The 18,047-nt window shown below is 43.7% G+C and overlaps 2 protein-coding genes across 2 annotated transcripts in view; one reads left to right on the top strand and one right to left on the bottom strand.

Annotated features, from left to right (window-relative positions):
- ABCC6 (ATP binding cassette subfamily C member 6) overlaps positions 1–5,717 on the bottom strand; it is a 36,059-nt gene extending 30,342 nt beyond the window's left edge. The window contains exons 1-3 of the mRNA XM_081965738.1: positions 5,604–5,717; positions 3,411–3,587; positions 771–896 (exon numbers count right to left, since the gene is read on the bottom strand). Of these exons, the coding sequence (XP_081821864.1) occupies positions 771–896; positions 3,411–3,587; positions 5,604–5,660 (360 nt within the window). The 5' untranslated portion in view covers positions 5,661–5,717. The remainder of the gene's footprint in view (positions 1–770; positions 897–3,410; positions 3,588–5,603) is intronic.
- Positions 5,718–8,981: 3,264 nt separating this feature from the next.
- The window catches only part of LOC309398650 (BOS complex subunit NOMO3-like), a 31,054-nt gene continuing 21,988 nt past the window's right edge, over positions 8,982–18,047 (top strand). The window contains exons 1-8 of the mRNA XM_081965743.1: positions 8,982–9,202; positions 10,102–10,191; positions 10,469–10,514; positions 11,269–11,369; positions 12,076–12,182; positions 13,373–13,445; positions 15,077–15,229; positions 16,281–16,418. Coding sequence (XP_081821869.1) covers positions 9,044–9,202; positions 10,102–10,191; positions 10,469–10,514; positions 11,269–11,369; positions 12,076–12,182; positions 13,373–13,445; positions 15,077–15,229; positions 16,281–16,418 — 867 coding nt within the window. The 5' untranslated portion in view covers positions 8,982–9,043. The remainder of the gene's footprint in view (positions 9,203–10,101; positions 10,192–10,468; positions 10,515–11,268; positions 11,370–12,075; positions 12,183–13,372; positions 13,446–15,076; positions 15,230–16,280; positions 16,419–18,047) is intronic.

Raw genomic sequence — 18,047 nt, 5'->3', positions numbered from 1 at the left:
TTGTGTGTGTGTGTGTGTTGTATTTGTGCTGATAAATAAATAAAGGGAGACTAATGTGGATCCATTTCAAGCTATTTAGCTCTCATCAGCTAGCCATACCCTTACTGGGATTCGAACTAGGGCTGTATTGCATATTAGGCCGGTGTAATTGCCACTAAGCCACAGGCTCTCCTCCTTTATCAGCTAAGCCAGAGAAATAGGTATGTATTTGTATTACAACCCCTGGTATGCCCAAATATGCCCTCTGGAAACAAATACTGTGGGGGTAAGACACTCCTAATACACCTCGAGGTGTGTGTTTTGCTAAGATACAGCCTGTTGTGCCTTACAATGACTTCTACTGTACTGCTGTAAAATGGCTTCTACTGTGCAGCGCAGTGGAGTTGACATGCTATCGGCTTTACAGTACTCCACAAGGGGGCTCCCTCTGGTAAGGGGGAAAATCCAATATTCCCTCATCCAACAAACCTCAAGTTTTCACTTTTACAAAACAGCGTAAACTAGCCATTTCTATCACAACAAAACCTAACTCGTCAGTAAAACCCAAAATCAAAGTTTCATCCCCCCCCCCCCCCCACCGCACCTCAAGCAAAAAGCCCTGAAACGGTTTCCAAGAAGAAACAAAAGTACTAGCCAGGATTCTAATTGGGCAAGGCTAATGGATCTGGCCGGCATGATGGCTAATAATATCATGTTTCTCCTTCAGGCGATCGTAAGTTCTGAAGCAAAGAAGCGTGTGTGAAAAATAGAGGCAAATGAATTGTTCTCACCATGGTGACCAGTTGAATTGTAGGGCTAATGATGAGCCCGGCTGCTGGTGAAACCCCTTGGTTAGCTTCCCAAAGGAGGTATGAGATGGTGGAGAAACACAGCACTAATAAGGCAAAGCCAAGAACCTAACACAAGGGAAAAAGGCATAGACGGAAAAAATTGAAATCCATTTTTTTCCAATGTTATTACATAGTTGTCATTACAGAGAGTCCTAATCCTTTGTTTAGCAGCCGTTGGAAACCATAACGGCACTGAGAAAGATGACTTACAACCAGTCCCCACACTTAACAACCATTGTAACATCCCATTGGCCACGTAATCAAAATCCACACGTTTGGGAACTATCTCGTATTTATACCCCAACGAGGCTGTCGAAGTGATGTCCCGGTGTTTGGAAGCCGTCGGGGTCTGGATGGGGGACAACAGACTCAAACTCAACCCCTCCAAGACTGAGTGGCTGTGGCTACCGGCACCTCGGTTCAGCCAGTTAATTCCATCACTGGCCATAGGGGGCGAGCAATTGCCCCCTGTGGAGCGGGCGCGCAATTTGGGCGTCCTCCTAGATGCCCGGCTGTCAATGGATGATCATGTGGCAGCCGTGGCAAGGGGGGCGTTCCACCAGGTTCGCCTGGTGCGCCAATTGCGCCCCCTTCTGGACCGTGATGCCCTACGCACAGTCACTCATGCGCTGGTGACGTCTCGCCTGGACTACTGTAACGCACTCTACATGGGGCTTCCCTTGGGACGCGCCCGAAGACTGCAGCTAGTCCAGAACGCAGCCGCGCGGGTAGTCATGGGGAGTACTAGGTACTCCCACGTAACACCTCTCCTGCGCGAGCTGCACTGGCTACCTGTGGTCTTTCGGGTGCGGTTCAAGGTTCTGATTACCATCTTTAAAGCGCTCCATGGCATAGGGCCTAGTTACCTGCGGGATCGCATCCTCCCGCACACATCCCTGCGGCCAATCCGCTCTCACAGGGAGGGCCTTCTCCTGGTGCCGTCCACGAGGCAATGCCAACGGGCGACACCGAGGAGTAGGGCCTTCTCTGTGATGGGCCCAACCCTCTGGAATGACCTCCCCCCCGACATTAGAACCACTACTGACCTCCGCTCCTTCCGACAGAAACTGAAGACACACCTGTTCCGACTGGCTGGTTTGGCATAATTTACAACGTCTACCCCCTGGCATATACTTTTTACTGGCTTTTAGAGGGATAGTGTATAAATTGTATGATATTTTAAATTTTTATATTGTTTACTTATTAGCTGTACAGTTTTGGCCTATTTTATCCTCCTCCTATGCATACATGTATTTTATTTGGTGTTTTTTAATACGGACTGTACACCGCCCCGAGTCCCTTTCGGGAGAGGGGGCGGTATATAAGTGCTAATAAATGAAATGAAATGAAATGAAATAACGGTTGTAGGATCTCGGGAGTCATGCGACCGCCATTTGTGACTTTCCATCTTGCTTCCAACGAGGAAGTGAATCCAGATTCAATTAATTACTACAGGATTCACTTAGCAATGGCAGTGATTTGCTTAGCGACTGCGGCCAAAAGGTTGTAAAGTCAGACACGACTCACTGAGCAACTGCCTCGCTTAAGCAATGGAAATTGTGGTCTGAATTTGTAAGTTGAGGACTACCTGTATTTTAAACCATGGGGTCTCCAACCTTGGCAACTTTAAAAGATGTGGACTTCAACTCCCAGAGTTCCTCAGCCACAAGTCTTAAACTTGCCAAGGTTGGAGACTTCTGTTTTAAAACCATATTTCTACTGTTTTATCATTCTTATTTGTGTTCGACAATTCTTGGTGGAAAGAGGACAACATCACGACAATAACCACAACTGGATTTCTTAGAATAACAGAGTTGGAAGGGACCTTGGAGGTCTTCTAGTCCAACCCCCTGCTTAGGCAGGAGACCCTACACCACGTCAGACAAATGGCTATCCAACATCTTCTTAAAAACTTCGAGAGTTGGGGCATTCACAACTTCTGGAGGCAACTTCTGTTCCACTGATTAATTGTTCTCACTGTCAGGAAATTTCTCCTTAGTTCTATGTTGCTTCTCTCCTTGATTAGTTTCCAATTGATGGGATGTTTAATCACAATTAGATCGAAGTGGATTGTTTTTACCGGTTTCGCTGTTTTTGTTTTAAATGTCTTTATTTTTAATTTTTAATCGTAATATATTTTATGAACGGTAAGCCAGCCAGACTCGTTGACTGAAACGGGAAGCCACTGAAATGGAGCAAACGAACAAAGAGTCGGACATTGTTTATTTATGGATGGATGGAATCCTTCTCCCGGATTTGAACCATTGGTGGGATTCAATTTTTTTTTACTACCGAATGTCAACTCATAAAGTTGGCTCGAGGCTAATGAATTCATTAGGGCATCTTTCGGAAACCTGACACTGGTTCTGTGGGCGTGGCAGGGGAAGGATGCTGCAAAATCCCCATTTCATTCCCACCCCACTAATCTGTTTTCTAGCTCCGTTCTCCTGTGCAGGGCAACAAAAGAAGATCAGCTGGGAGGTAGAAGGGGCGGGGCCAGCCTATTTACCGGTTCTCCGAACTACTCAAAATTTCTGCTACCGGTTCTCCAGAAACTGTCAGAACTGGTTTGAACCTTACCATTTTTGCTTTGAAGACAGCCGACATCCTGATATATCCCCTGCGGTTTTTCTGAAGATAAAGATAATAGAAGGGGAAAGAAATCCATAGGTAGATACAAGGGATCCAAACTGCAACGGTGTTTTGAAAACAAACTCCAAAGCCTGGGAGATCCATCCACCATGTCTGGTTCCCGTTCTACGAAAAACACAAGATCACAAAAGGCAACATCACAACTGCGGAGTTCAAAACGCGCGCTCTGTATTTGCCCAGCTTCCACCCAGAAAGGCTATTAACAAAGCAGTAAAACCAGTTCAACCAATTTCAAACACCCAACCCCAATTTAAAACCCAAACCCACCATTAATGATATTTATTCACAGAACAATTCAAAAGCAATGCGGGGAAATTGCATATTTTTTTTTTTCCCCAGGTAAGACCTACGCAGAAATCAAAAACGTCATTTAAAAAAAAAAAAAGCAAAAACAAAGAATGTTCTTTCTGCACCAACTCAGAAAGCTCAAACTGCCCAAGGAGCTGCTGATACAGTTCTACAGAAGAATTATTGAGTCTGCCATCTGCACCTCCATAACTGTCTGGTTTGGTTATACAACCCAACAAGACAGACACGGACTTCAGAGGATAATCAGAATTGCAGAAAAAACAATGGTTACCAACCTGCCTTCCATTGAGGACCTGGACACTGCACGAGTCAAAAAGAGGGCTGTGAAAATATCCACAGACCCCTCATATCCTGGACATAAATTGTTTCAACTCCTACCCTCAAAGTGACTGCTATAGGGCACTGCACACCAGAACAACTAGACACAAGGATAGTTTCCCCCCGAATGCCATCACTCTGCTAAACAACTAATTCCCACAACACTGTCAAATAGTTTACCAAGACTGTATTACTACTATTCTTCCGTGTAAAGCTCAAGACCCACCTATTTCAAGTAGCTGGCCTGGCTCAACTATAGTCTGAACATATCGCTCCTGACGGGTTTTTTATTTTTGTAATTTTATTTAATTTATTTAAGGGATCTTAATATTGTGATTTTAATTGTTTCCATTCATTTGTCCACCTCCTCTTTGTATACGTCTTTGTATATGTCTATATTATATGTATGTTTGTCCATACTTGTATTTTTATATTTTTATTGTATGCCGCCCCGAGTCCTTCGGGAGAGGGTGCGGCTAAGAAATAATAATAATAATAATAATAATAATAATAATAATAATAATAATAATAATAATAATAATAATAATAATAATAATAATAATAATAATTATTATTATTATTATTATTATTATTATTATTATTATTATTATTATTATTATTATTATTATTATTATTATCTTCCTTCCTAGTATCTCTCTCTTCCCACTTATGACTATAACCATGTTGCTTGTATCTTTCAATTTATATTGTTTTATTTGTTTCCTAATATGATTTGATAGCTTATTAGTAACCTTGACTATCGTTAACTGTTGTATCTTTTTATTCTTGATGAATGTATTTTATTCTCCTTACTGTATGTGCACTGAGAGCAGCTGCACCAAAGACAAATTTCTTGTGTGTCCAATCGCACTTGGCCAATAAAGAATTCTGTGTTCTAAAATTCAGTACATTTAAATGGTCAAAAGTCCAGGCTCTTTTCTCCTGCTTTTCTAGGCTAAGGAGCTATTAGATCGCCTTTTTATTCAAAGGGTTGCAGTTTCTACCTGTTTCCTGTTTTTGATCACCGCCGGAATCCTTCAGAGATCTGCCTCGTGTGATATTGTCCTCCAACTCCTCCTCTTTCCCAGTCTTAGCCAGAAAGCATTTTGAAGAACGTCCAGAAGTCCAAAGTTTATTGGTGTTTATTATTCCTCCCCCCTCTCTTGCATCCAGTCTAAAAAAGGCACAGTTTCACCGTTCCCCCAGATCGGTTTTCCATTCTGTAACTTACCTCCAAATCTGACTTGGGGAAGGAACTAGGAAATATGAATTGAAAGGGGGAAAAAAACATTTAACAAGAAAGACAGTTTCTCCTACCAGTGAGTGGGCATGCATAAATGTGCGCGTGGAAAATGATCAGGGCAGAATGCTCATTACCCTTCGCTTGGAAGGACCAGACTGACTTAAGTGTCTACGCATGTTAACTCTACCTACAGTGAAACCCATATATCAATCAACAGGAAGAAAGCGAAAGGAGAACTGTTTTCTGCTCACCCCCAGTCCAGCTGTTGGGTTCTGCTGAGAACTACATAACCCAGGCGCCCAGGTCATCGTATCAGAGGCTTCTGTCTTGTGCAGATCTGATTGCTGCTTGCTGCCATTCTGCAATATTTATCTTCTTTGGCTCCCTGCGGAATTCTGCCCCTTCCAGGGAGGTGGAGATTTAGAACATAGAATCACAGGGTGGGAAAGTCGAAAACATTTGGATCCCACCTCTGGCTTCCATCCGTTACTTCTTCTCCTGCCCTCAGCTGCTTCGGAGCATAGATTCATCCTGTTTTCTCCTTGACAGCCCCTCAAGTATTGGAAGACTGCTATCATATCATCCCCTCATCCTTTTCTTCATTAAGCTAAACAAACCCAGTTCCCACAACTGTTAGTATAGTCTTTATGGTCACTGTAGAAAATAAATACGACGAAATTGGTTAACCGTTCATCGTAGGGTTTAGCCTCCAGGCCCCTAATCATCGCTATTGATCCTCTCTGCACCCTTTTGGGTGTCTCATCATCCAGAGTTCCTCTCCCACCGCAGGTAAAAGCAAATCCACAGATCACATTGGGGCAGAGAATAGCATGGCAGCTGCTGTACTAAATAGATGCCCATGCTAAATGCACTCTGGCCAGAGAATTCTATCAACCGCTGTTTCTCAATAAAAAATTATTTATTTATTTATTTATTTATTTATTTATTTATTTAAAAAAACAAAACAACACATACAGAACAAAAGCAAGGAGGAAAAAACAACTTTCCTCAATTTCATCAAGCATGTCGTTTGGTTACAAGTTTTTGTGCATCAGTTTTTACAGTCAAAAATAAAATCACACCTCAGTCCTATTTCTAAATTTTTTAAGATTGGTTTTAAGGTCTGTTTTTTTAATTTTTATAAATTGTACAGGGGTTGTTTAATCTGATTTTTATTTATGTGTATGATTGTTTGTATGTTTTAAATTCATTCCTGTACACCGCCCCGAGTCCCTCCGGGGAGAGGGGGCGGTCTAGAAATTTAATAAATTATTTTTATTAATTAATTATTATCTATTAAACATAACTAAATATTTCACTGTCATTGAGCATGATGTGTTCAGATTACCATTAATATTCTTTCATTTATTTCCTTGAATCCATAATTATCTATTAGATAGAGTTAGGCGACATTATAATTCTATCAACGCTGTTTCTGAAGCCTTGTGAAGACAAGAATGTCGACCAGGACTTGAAAAACTCAGTTCATCTTGGAATAGAATAGAATAACAGAGTTGGAAGGGACCTTGGAGGTCTTCTAGTCCAACCCCCTGCCTAGGCAGGAAACCCTATACCGTTTCAGACAAATGGTTATCCAATCTCTTTTTAAAAACTTCCAGTGTTGGAGCATTCACAACTTCTGGAAGCAAGTTGTTGCACTGATTAATTGTTCTAACTGTCAGGAAATTTCTCGTTAAGTTCTAGGCTGCTTCTCGCCTCGATTAATTGCCATCCATTGCTTCTTGTCCTGCCCTCAGGTGCTTTGGAGAATAGCTTGACTCCCTTTTCTTTGTGGCAGCCCCTGAGATATTGGAAGACTGCTGTCATGTCTCCCCTAGTCCTTCTTTTCATTAAACTAGACATACCCAGTTCCTGCAGCCATTCTTCATGTTTTAGCTTCCAGTCCCCGCATCATCTTGGTTGCTCTTCTCTGCACCTTAGACAGATTCCCACACTGTACGAAGCCCTGATTTCTCTAATCATGTATTGTTAAATAAACCACAATGGTTCAGTTGTAAATCTTGGTTTATAATATACCAGGGTGGGTGGCTGGGTGTATTATTGAAAACCAGAAACACAAATTAAATAAACCACACTGAAGGGCATTCTTGAGGATGAGCTGTTATCAAACGAAGAACGCTTGGGGAATTTAGTAGTAAAGTCCACTGAAGGTTATATGCCTGGCTTGGTGTAAACTAATCAATAAACCAGACTAGTAAATGATTCTCTAAAATTGGAAAGCAGTCTAGGATTGATGCCACGGCTTAGATACCTGCTTTAGTTGATAAATCAACCATGTGTGCCGAGAATGTAAATCCTGCTAGAATCAGCATCGGAAGGTCTGAAAAAGGACAAAGCTCCCCATCTTTCTCTGTGTTGAATTGAACATCAATAAGAAAGGGTGGTTGAACCAAAACTATGGAAGGAAAACCCAATTTCAACTAAGTTTGTGCTAGTAAATCTCTCTCAGCCACATAAATGGCTATCAAGAACCAGTTTGGTCTCGTGGGGGAGGCACTAGATTAGAAACCAGGAGACAGTGAGTTCTAGTCCCACTTTAGGCATGAAATCCAGCTGGGTGATCTTGGGCCAATCACCAGGAGAAGGTGAGTTCTAGTCCCACTTTAGGCATGAAAGCCAGCTGGGTGATCTTGGTCCAATCACCAGGAGAAGATGAGTTCTAGTCCCCGTCCCCCCCCCCCTTTGGCATGAAAGGCAGTTGGGTAACTTTGGGCCAGTCTCTCTCTTTCAGCCCAACCCACCTCACAGGGTTGTTGTTGTGGGGAAAATAGAAGGAGTATTAGGTATGTTCCCTGCCTTGTGCTATTTATAAAAATAATAAAGCTGCATAGAGGGTTTTTTTGTGCTTCATTGTGTTGGGAATCTCCGCCAATAAAGGGATACACAACCCCTTTCTCATGACAAATATGGGTCAAGGATATATTTACAATAGATGTAGGGACTTCAGAACCACACAGCAACCTTTGTCAACTCCACTTTCCAGTAAAGTCTAAGTCTGTAAAACGCCCAGAGTCACTTAGATGTGATGGGAGGTGTTGTAGAAATATAATAAACGAACAAATAATCAGATAAACAAACAAATAAATTGCAAAAGCCCCATGCTTTGTAGAAATATAATAAACAAACAGATAAACGAATAAATTGCAAAATCCCAATGCTCTGTAGAAATATAATAAACAAATAAACAAATACATCGCAAAAGCCCAATGCTTTGTAGAAATATAACAAATAATCAGATAAATATGTCAATTGCAAAAGCCCATCACTTTGTAGAAATGTAACAAAGTGAACAGATACACAAATAAATTGCAAAATCCCAACGCTTTGTAGAAATATAATAAATAAACTGCAAAATCCTAACGCTTTGTAGAAATAGAATAAATAAATAAATTGCAAAAGCCCAACGCTTTGCCCTCTGTAAATGTTTCTCTCTTCTTTTTAAGTTTCCTTCTCTTGAAGCCTCCGAAGCAACCGAGACGAAAGCGTCTCTCGCCTAGCACGGCCCGAGAAGTAACCTCCTGCTTTCGCCTCTCACTTCCGTCCCGCCGCTCTTGCCCCTCTGGCGAAGGAACCATCGAGCGCGCTGGGCGCATGCGCCTCGGCTCTTCCTGAGTCAGCGCTTAGCCGGCCTTGCGCGGCTGCTCCGCGTGTTACGACGGGCGCCTCCGCGATGCTGCTGCGGCGATTACGGTGGTCGCCGGCGTGGGGTTGCTGGTGGTGGGCGCTGTGCGGATCCCTCTGGGCCGGGGCCGGGGGCTCCGAGGACATCGTGGTGGGCTGCGGGGGCTTCGTCAGGTCCGACGTCGAGATCAACTACTCCCTGATCGAGGTGAGCGCCCGCCCTGCTAGGTAGGACAGTGGGGTGGGGGTTGGACGGAGGGAGCCAGGAAAGACGAAGTGGTTTTTTTTAAAAAAGTTAAAACATTAAAGGTTAAATTCGAAGTGACTTTTTATCATGTAAGTGTATGCTAGACTGTCATATAAATAGTATACAATACTACTACTACTATAACAATACAATACTACTACTACTATTACAATACAATACAATACTACTACTACTACTACAATTACATATAACAATACAATACTACTACTACTAATATAACAATACAATACTACTACTATATATAACAATACAATACTACTACTACGATACAATACTACTATAACAATACAATACTACTACTGTAACAATATAATACTACTAAAATTACATATAGCAATACAATACTACTGCTATAACAATACAATACTACTACAATTACATATAACAATACAATACTACTACTAATATAACAATACAATACTACTACTCATAACAATGCAATACTACTACTACAATACAATACTACTACTACTATAACAATACAATACTACTACTGTAACAATACAATACTACTAAAATTACATATAGCAATACAATACTACTGCTATAACAATACAATACTACTACTACTGCTATAACAATACAATGCTACTACAATTACATATAACAATACAATACTGCTACTAATATAACTACAATACTACATATAACAATACAATACTACTACTACAATACAATACTACTACTACTGTAACAATGCAATACTAAATTACATATAACAATACAATACTACTACTATAACAATACAATACTACTACTACTACTATAACAATACAATACTACTTCTTGCAGAATAATTAACATTTTTTTTCTCCTTCTTTTCCATGTTTCTTATGCAGATTAAATTGTACACCAAGCATGGCACTCTGAAGTATCAAACCGACTGCGCTCCCAATAATGGTTACTTTATGATTCCTCTGTATGATAAGGTGAGAGGCTATGTAATAATTTAAATTAGGTGGGTAATTATGTGAGTACCTGAGGGGTGTGTGTGAAAATCCACTGTGAAATTCAGGAAAGCTAGATTTTTTTTATTTAAGCAAAGGTTTCTCAAGGTAAATAATAAGGTTTCAAAATGGATTGAAATTTAGAGTTTATGATTGTAGCTAGGTCTGTGACTGAGGAGGGGCTCCGATAGCAATTTTCTTTGTCCCTGTCCACAATACACTATAACTACTTTTTTTTTTCTGTTCTTCTTTTTTGTAGGGGGATTTTGTCCTTAAAATTGAGCCTCCCCTAGGGTGGAGCTTTGGTAAGTTACTATTTTTATAGAAAACATTCTGGTTGATTTGAAGCTTATCACAGTTGTGTATTTGTTTACGTTATATAAATTATGTTATAATAAACATAGTTGTGCGTTATAGTTGTTTATTGAAGCCCATCCCAAGATGACTTTCTGATCTGCCCAATATCTGAAGTCTAAATCATTTGCAATCTTTTATTCAATTTTTCAAGGGCTGGGATTGTGTATTCAAACTTCATTGAAAGAGTAGAAAAATAGAATCCACCTTTGGTGGGAAGGTAACAGCGCCTTCGGCGTTTAGTCATGCCGGCCACATGACCACGGAGACGTCTTCGGACAGCGCTGGCTCTTCGGCTTTGTAACAGAGATGAGCACCGCCCCCTAGAGTCGGGAACGACTTACACCTATGTACGAGGGGAACCTTGACCTATGTTCAGAACAATTCCTAAATCTGCTTTCTATGCTTATTTGCTTCTATTACCAAAATCACTCAGTGGACATTCTAATTAGCCTTCTTACCAAGTTGACAAGCTTATCATGAATCTAGTGAGGCACACCACTCCCGGAACCCGGTTCCAAACAGACCATGGCCAGGGGGTTGGGGACCCCTGTAGACGATGTGTAAGAATTGGGTTTGGCAAAATCAGTTCAGAGCTTGAACTTTTCATTTGATTAATTGGGGCGGGGGGGGGGGGGAGAGGGGAAATGGCTAGTCTTTAGCAGGAAAGAATCCCCTTTGAGGGTTTTGACCTTCCTTTTCCAGAGCCAACGAGTGTGGACATCCACGTAGACGGGGTCAACGACATTTGCACTAAAGGAGGCGATATCAATTTTGTTTTCACCGGCTTCTCGGTAAATGGGAAGGTAAGGCTCCCTCTTGTTACATTTTTATCTTTTGCCTGTGTTACTTTGCCAATTGCTGCAAGAAACGTCCACCTGGTTCAGTTCCAAGTGAAAGACACAGGAAACATGGATTGGAAAGATGGTTTTTTGGTGGACAGGACCACATGGGTTTAAACTCCTGGGCAGCTGACCACCAGGACTTGAGAGAGAGAGGGAGGGAGGGAGGGATGGTTGACGTTGAAAACGCATCTCCACTGCTATGTGCTAGTTGACGGGTAGAGAGAGAGGGGGGGTAGAGAGAGAGAGGGGGGGTAGAGAGAGAGGGGGGTAGAGAGAGGGGGGGTAGAGAGGGGTAGAGAGGGGGGTAGAGAGAGAGAGGGGTAGAGAGAGAGGGGGGTAGAGAGAGAGAGGGGTAGAGAGGGAGAGAGAGAGGGGTAGAGAGGTAGAGAGAGAGGGGGGGTAGAGAGAGGTAGAGAGTAGAGAGAGAGAGGAGAGAGAGAGAGAGAGAGAGATAGAGAGAGAGATAGATTTTTACCTTCTCTGGGCTTTGAACTTGAGCTTCCTGTTCCTGTGGCAAGAGCATGTATTCTATGAGTTGCTGTCAGACTCCCATCCTAGGAGTTTGTCTGAATCAGGTTTGGTTGAAACCTGGGCTGATGTAATGTCCCCAGGTGGTTGTGCCATGCGATGAGCTCTGCTGAAAGGTGCTTTTATTCATTCCTTGCAGGTTCTTAGCAAAGGTCAGGCTCTGGGTCCTGCCGGAGTCCTCGTCGTGCTCAGAAGTCCCAGCACTGGCTTGACCTTACAAAGCGCAACTACTCAGCCTGGAGGAAAGTGAGTGTGAACTCTTATTGAGATCTCAGAACAATTTGCAATTAAACCCCATTTCTCAAGTGTTGAACAGTATCGGCAACCGGGTGTGTTTACCCTACTTTTCTTTCCAAACCGGGGCTGTGAAAATAGCTAAAGGTTTAGGAGATGGGCTCAAGATCGGAATTTCTCCATCTTTATGGATGCGTGGACTTTCCCAGAATTCCCCAGCCAGAGATCCACACCTCTTAAAGTTTCCCAGGTTGAAAAACGCTGATCTACCGCAGCGGTCAGCAACTGGGGCTCCAGGAGAAAATTTGGGTGGTGCGCAGAAATGTTATTTGCATTTTTCATATTGCACTAAATCGGGGGTCCTCAAACTAGGCCCCCTGGGATGGATACGTGCAATGAACGCTTGCGTTGCTGCAGAGAGTCTCCTCCTTTGGGGTAGAAATTCCGACTTGGGGTCTGCTTCAGCCTGCTGGTGTGGGGCTTTGGGTAAAGGCTGGAGGGAAGAGCCGCTGGTGACGAAGAGCCGGAGGGCCTCGTTCCAGTGGGACTGCATCATGGCCTGGAACTGGCTGACCATCTCAGCCTGCTGAGCCTCCAGGCGCTGGTACCTGGCCTTGCACTCCCGCAGGTCTTCCCTCTGCTTGGAAAGCTTATGCTCCTAGTCCTCAGGTGCTTCTGCTGAGCCTCCTTCTCGGTCAGATCCAATTTGAACTGAGCTGTTTTGCCAACTCTTTCTCCTGGTGGCTGCTTAGCTCCAGCAACTGCTTCCTGTTGGGGCCCTAAGGAGCCCAGGTGGGCAGGGAGGCAAGGAGTGGCCAGTAGAGGCTCACTTCGACATGAGTGACATCAAGTTGGCCATGCCCACCCAGTCACATGACTGCCTAGCCAGCCAGACATTAGGTAGATCATGTTAGTGTTCCGTGGGATTTAAAATTATGAATTTACTGGTCCCCCTGAGGTCCGAAAGGTTGGTGACCCCTGATCTAGATGGAGAAAGGTGTAAGGAAAACCATTCTAGTAGAAATTACCTGGGTAGTAATTTGAGGTCTTCTGGAGAATATCCAACTGGGAACATAGTTTTTTTTTGTTCTGCTGGTCCCCCAAAGTGGAGGAGGGAGTGAATTTTATCCATTGAATTTTATTTCAATGCACAGGAATGGCCCAAAGGGATTATTTGGGTGTCTCTTCTTTTTTTTCCCCAGGTATGCCTTTTTAAAAGTGCTTCCTGGAGAATACGAAGTCTTTGCTTCTCATCCCACCTGGATGCTGAAAGAGGTAATAAGCGTGACGGTCGGCCTCTTTAGCCGATCCCCAATGGGAAAGCGATTCTTTCCCACCTCAATTCTCCCAAGTTGCCTTTAGCAAGATTGATTGAAACGAAAGCAACAGGGTCACAAGAATTCCCGCCGCTGAAAATCCTTGGCGTATCGAGCCAGTTTACTGTCAAAGGTGGAGATTTTTCAATTTTTGTCCCTCGCTGCCTTCCTGTGGACTAGTGCAGTGGTGGATCTCTTCCCTAATAATGGGGACGTTGGCTGTTTACACAAGTCTCCTGGATTTTTATTGGCCTGGAGCCAATCATTACGCTCTGAAGAGGATGGGTTAAGGCAAGGGTCAGCAAACTTAAACACTCAAAAGAGCCATTTGGACCCCTTTCCCACAGAAAAGAAAACACCGGGAGCGCCAAAGGTCCTAACCGGAAGCCCCCCGTTCAATTCTGGAGCTGACCGGAAGTTCAGTTCCCCCCCACCATAGAGTCTCCTCCTAGCGCGGCGTCCTTTTTCCTCTACCTGTCATCACCGAAAGCCCTATCAATTGTGGAGACATCTGGAAAACCCTCCCCTTGCCATAGAGTCTTCTCCTGGCGCACTCTGCTTCTCTCCCCCTCCACCACCGGAAGCTCCTCTCAAAATTGTGGCGCCGACCGGTGACGGAGCTGCAGCAGAGGGAGGAAAGGGCCACATGCAGCTCCTGAGCCGCAGTTTGCTGACCCCCTGGGTTAAGGAGATGCTATCCGTATCTTGATTAGATTAAAAAACAACAACTCATAGACCTGTGGTGGTGGACCTATGCCACGCGTGCCAGAGGTGGCACACAGATCCCTCTATGTGGGCACGCGCACACCATCACCAGCTGCTCTTCTGGTTTCTGGCAATTGGTCTTCATGGGCACTGGAGCGCCGGAAAACGACCATAAAAATGCCCTCAAACGCCTTTTTCTGGGCTGTTTTCAGGACATTTTTGAGCTGTTTTTCGGGCCAGAAATGGCCTGAAAATGGCCCAAAAAACAGGTATGTGCATGCTGGCCAACTGGTCTTTGGGTTTCCGGGGCTCCGGGGCGCATGCCCGAGCATTCCAGTTTGGCCACTCGGTGCCGAAAAGATTCTCCATCACTGTCGTACACCTTTCTGCCGTTCATGTTTTATTTGAGCGGGCGAATAGCAATAGCGCTTAGACTTATATACCACTTTGTAGTGCTTTACAGCCCTTTCTAAAATGCTTTACAAAGTCAGCCTCTCTTGCCCCCAACAATCTGGGTCCTCATTTTACCCATCTCAGAAGGCTGAGTCAACCTTCAGCCTGGTGAGATCTGAACGGCCAAGTTGCAGGCAGCCGGCAGTCAGCAGAAAGTAGCCTGCAGTACCGCACTCTTCGCCACTGCGCCACCGTGGCTCATAATCCAAGGGAGTCCTATCACTTTTTTTTCCAGTGATGTTATAACTTCGAGCGGTCGCTAAATGAATGGCTGCAAGTTAAAAACTTAAGCCCCGTCAGGATCGAACTCCTGGCAGAGGGCAGTGTTTGTCTGCAGTACTGCATTATAGCCACTTGCGCCACTGGGATTTGATAAGAGCGATATATCTTGCATCGTTTTGGGTTCTCACCTGTTGCTTTTGGCATTTTAAGGCCACCACTACCGTTCGGGTCACCAGCTCCAATGCCTACGCTTCCAGTCCGCTCATCGTGGCCGGGTACAATGTCTCTGGATCGGTCCGAAGTGATGGCGAGCCGATGAAAGGCGTCATGTTTCTCCTTTTCTCCTCTTCGGTGGCAAAGGAGGTCAGCCCAGGTGTTATGAATCAGAACCATTAGTACTAATTAGCTCCTTCATGGACCGGATCCCTTCTCCGCCTTGGGTTCCTTGTAGTACTTGATGAAGGCAGTTCCATGGAAGAAGACTCGTCGGGCTTAATCTGTTCAGGAACCAATTAATTATTGGCTTCTGTTGTGGGTGGCTGAACGGATTGTACCATTCTGTGTCTATAGGGATTAATGTTGTAACTCGAGGACTACCTGTAGGGATTAATGTCATAACTTGGGGGCCTACCATTAAGATTTAACATCATAACTTGAGGACCATCTGTAGGGATTAATGTCACAATTCAAGAACCACCTGTAGTGATAAACTCGTAACTCAAGCATCACTTGTAGGGATTAATGTCATAATTCAAGGACCACCTATAGGGATTAATGTCATAACTCGAGCCCTACCAGTAAGGTTTAATGTCATAATTTGAGGATTACCTGTAGGAATTAATGTTGTAACTTGAGGATCTTCTGTAGGGATTAATGTCGCAATTCTACCTGTAGTGATAAATACATAACTCGAGGACTACCAGTAAGATTTAATGTCGTAATTTAAGCACCACCTGTAGGGATTAATGTCATAACTCAAGGACTACCTGTAGGGAATAATGTCACAATTTGAGGACCACCTGTAGGGATTACTGTCGCAATTCAAGGACCACTTGTAGTGATAAATGTCATAACTCCAGAACCACCTGTAGGGATTAATGTCGTAACTCAAGGACTACCTGTAGGGATTAATGTTATAACTCAAGGACTACCTGCAGGGATTAATGTCATAACTCAAGGACTACCTGTAGGGATTAATGTCACAATTTGAGGACCATCGGTAGGGATTAATATCGCAATTCAAGGACCACCTGTAGGGATTACTGTCGCAATTCAAGGACCACTTGTAGTGATAAATGTCATAACTCCAGAACCACCTGTAGGGATTAATGTCGTAACTCAAGGACTACCTGTAGGGATTAATGCTATAACTGAAGGAACCACCTGTAGGGATTAATATTATCTCTTTCCGCAGGACATTATGGGCTGCAATTCTTCTCCTGTGGATGGTTTTCCCGCATGGGAAGATTCTCTCGCCTACCTTTGCAATGTCATTTCCAAAGAGGACGGTACCTTTGCCTTCCAGTCTCTGCCGAGTGGCAAATATGCTGTGGTGAGTAAGATGCCAGGAGATTTTCCTCAACACTGCTGCGTCTCCCAATTGTGCTTCCGGCATGCAGCATTTGGAGCCTGCTCCAAATCCTGCCTCGTGCAGGGGTTTTTCGGAGTATAAGACGCACCGAGGTTTTGAAGAGGCAAAATTTTAAAAAAAACGTTTTGCCACTCTGCAAACCTCCCCCAAAACAACCTGGTTTTTGTGAAAATGAGCCCGTTTTTTTTTAAATTCCACAAACGGGGCATGAATAGGAGTCTTTAGGAGCCTTATAGAGTGCTCCTGGAGGCTGGAGTGGGGGCAAAATTGAGCAAAGGACAGCCTGTTTTTCGCTCATTTCTGCCCTTCCCAGCCCCCAGGAGCTCTCTGAAAGCCCCCTAAAGGCTATGCACGTACATTTAGGTGAAGGGGGCGGGGTTTCGGGAGGCAAAAATGCTGTATTCGGTGTATAAGACGCCCCCAGATTTTCAGCCTCTTTTGAGGCAAAAAGGTGCGTATTATAGTCTGAAAACTACGGTAATTTGGAGAGGGTTGTTTTTCTCCCCCAGCCGGACTCCTCTGACCTACAATATCTGTCTGTCTTCTATCTTCTTCTCCCTCCCTCCTTCCTTCCTCCCTCCTCTTCCTTCCTTCCTTCCTTTCTTCCTTCCTTCCTCCTCCTCCTTTTTCTTTCTTCCTCCTCCTCCTCCTATCTTCTATCTTCTTCCTTTCTTTTGTATATATATAGAAATGGACGTGTTGTATGTTCCAGCATAACTCGGAAACGCCTTGAGCAATTTCAATCAAACATAATACACAGGTGACTTACTCTCTGGAGACAAATAATGTGGGGGGTAAGACACCCCTGAGACCCCTCGGGGTGTGTGTCTTCTGTTAAGACGCAGCCTGTTGTGCCTTTAAACGGCTTCTACTGTACTGCCGTAAAACGGCTTCTACTGTACAGCGCGGTGGAGTTGCCATGGTAACGGCTTCACAGTACTCCACCAGGAGTTACTGTTACTCTGGTAAGGGGGAAAATCCAATATTAGCAATTGCGTTTGGTCGGGACATTTTCCCCCTATAAATAAATACCCGAGCAATGCTGAGTTATCGGCTAGTCAATAACAACGCAAGCATTGATGAAATCAAACGGAATAATCATCCAGGGGTGTCAGGCATCCAGACGCATTATTTCCACCTAGGAAATACATTTCAGCGTTAATGTAGTTGTGCCGAGCTCAGCAAGAAATCTGTTAGCAGCGTTTACAGTTGTTAAATCTGATTGAATGTTTTCAGCTGTTCTTTTTTTTTACTCCCTCTAGTTTTGGATGCCACCCAGAATCCGCTGGAGCTGGAAGGCTAATAAATTTTGAATAATAAACTGGCGATTGGTCCCAGTGGTTTTATATACAGTATATTAAAAAAAATCCTGTACCGCATTTCTGCTTATATCCTCAGACTCTTACCGTAATCATTCCTAGGTCTTGGTTGAGGTGGTTAGGGCTTGAATTATTTAGTTTCCATCCGTCTGTGAATCTGATTATAATACATCAGTGAGAAAGGACACTGGGCTTCTCCCCTCCACCCCCCCTTTGATAGTAAATCTTACTCAGTGCAGAACTAATCAGTTCTCTCCAGACGGATTCACTC

Source organism: Natrix helvetica (assembly GCF_964273705.1).
Source record: "Natrix helvetica genome assembly, chromosome: 13".
NCBI lineage: Eukaryota > Metazoa > Chordata > Lepidosauria > Squamata > Natricidae > Natrix > Natrix helvetica.
This window is presented reverse-complemented; position numbering and strand designations above follow the sequence as displayed.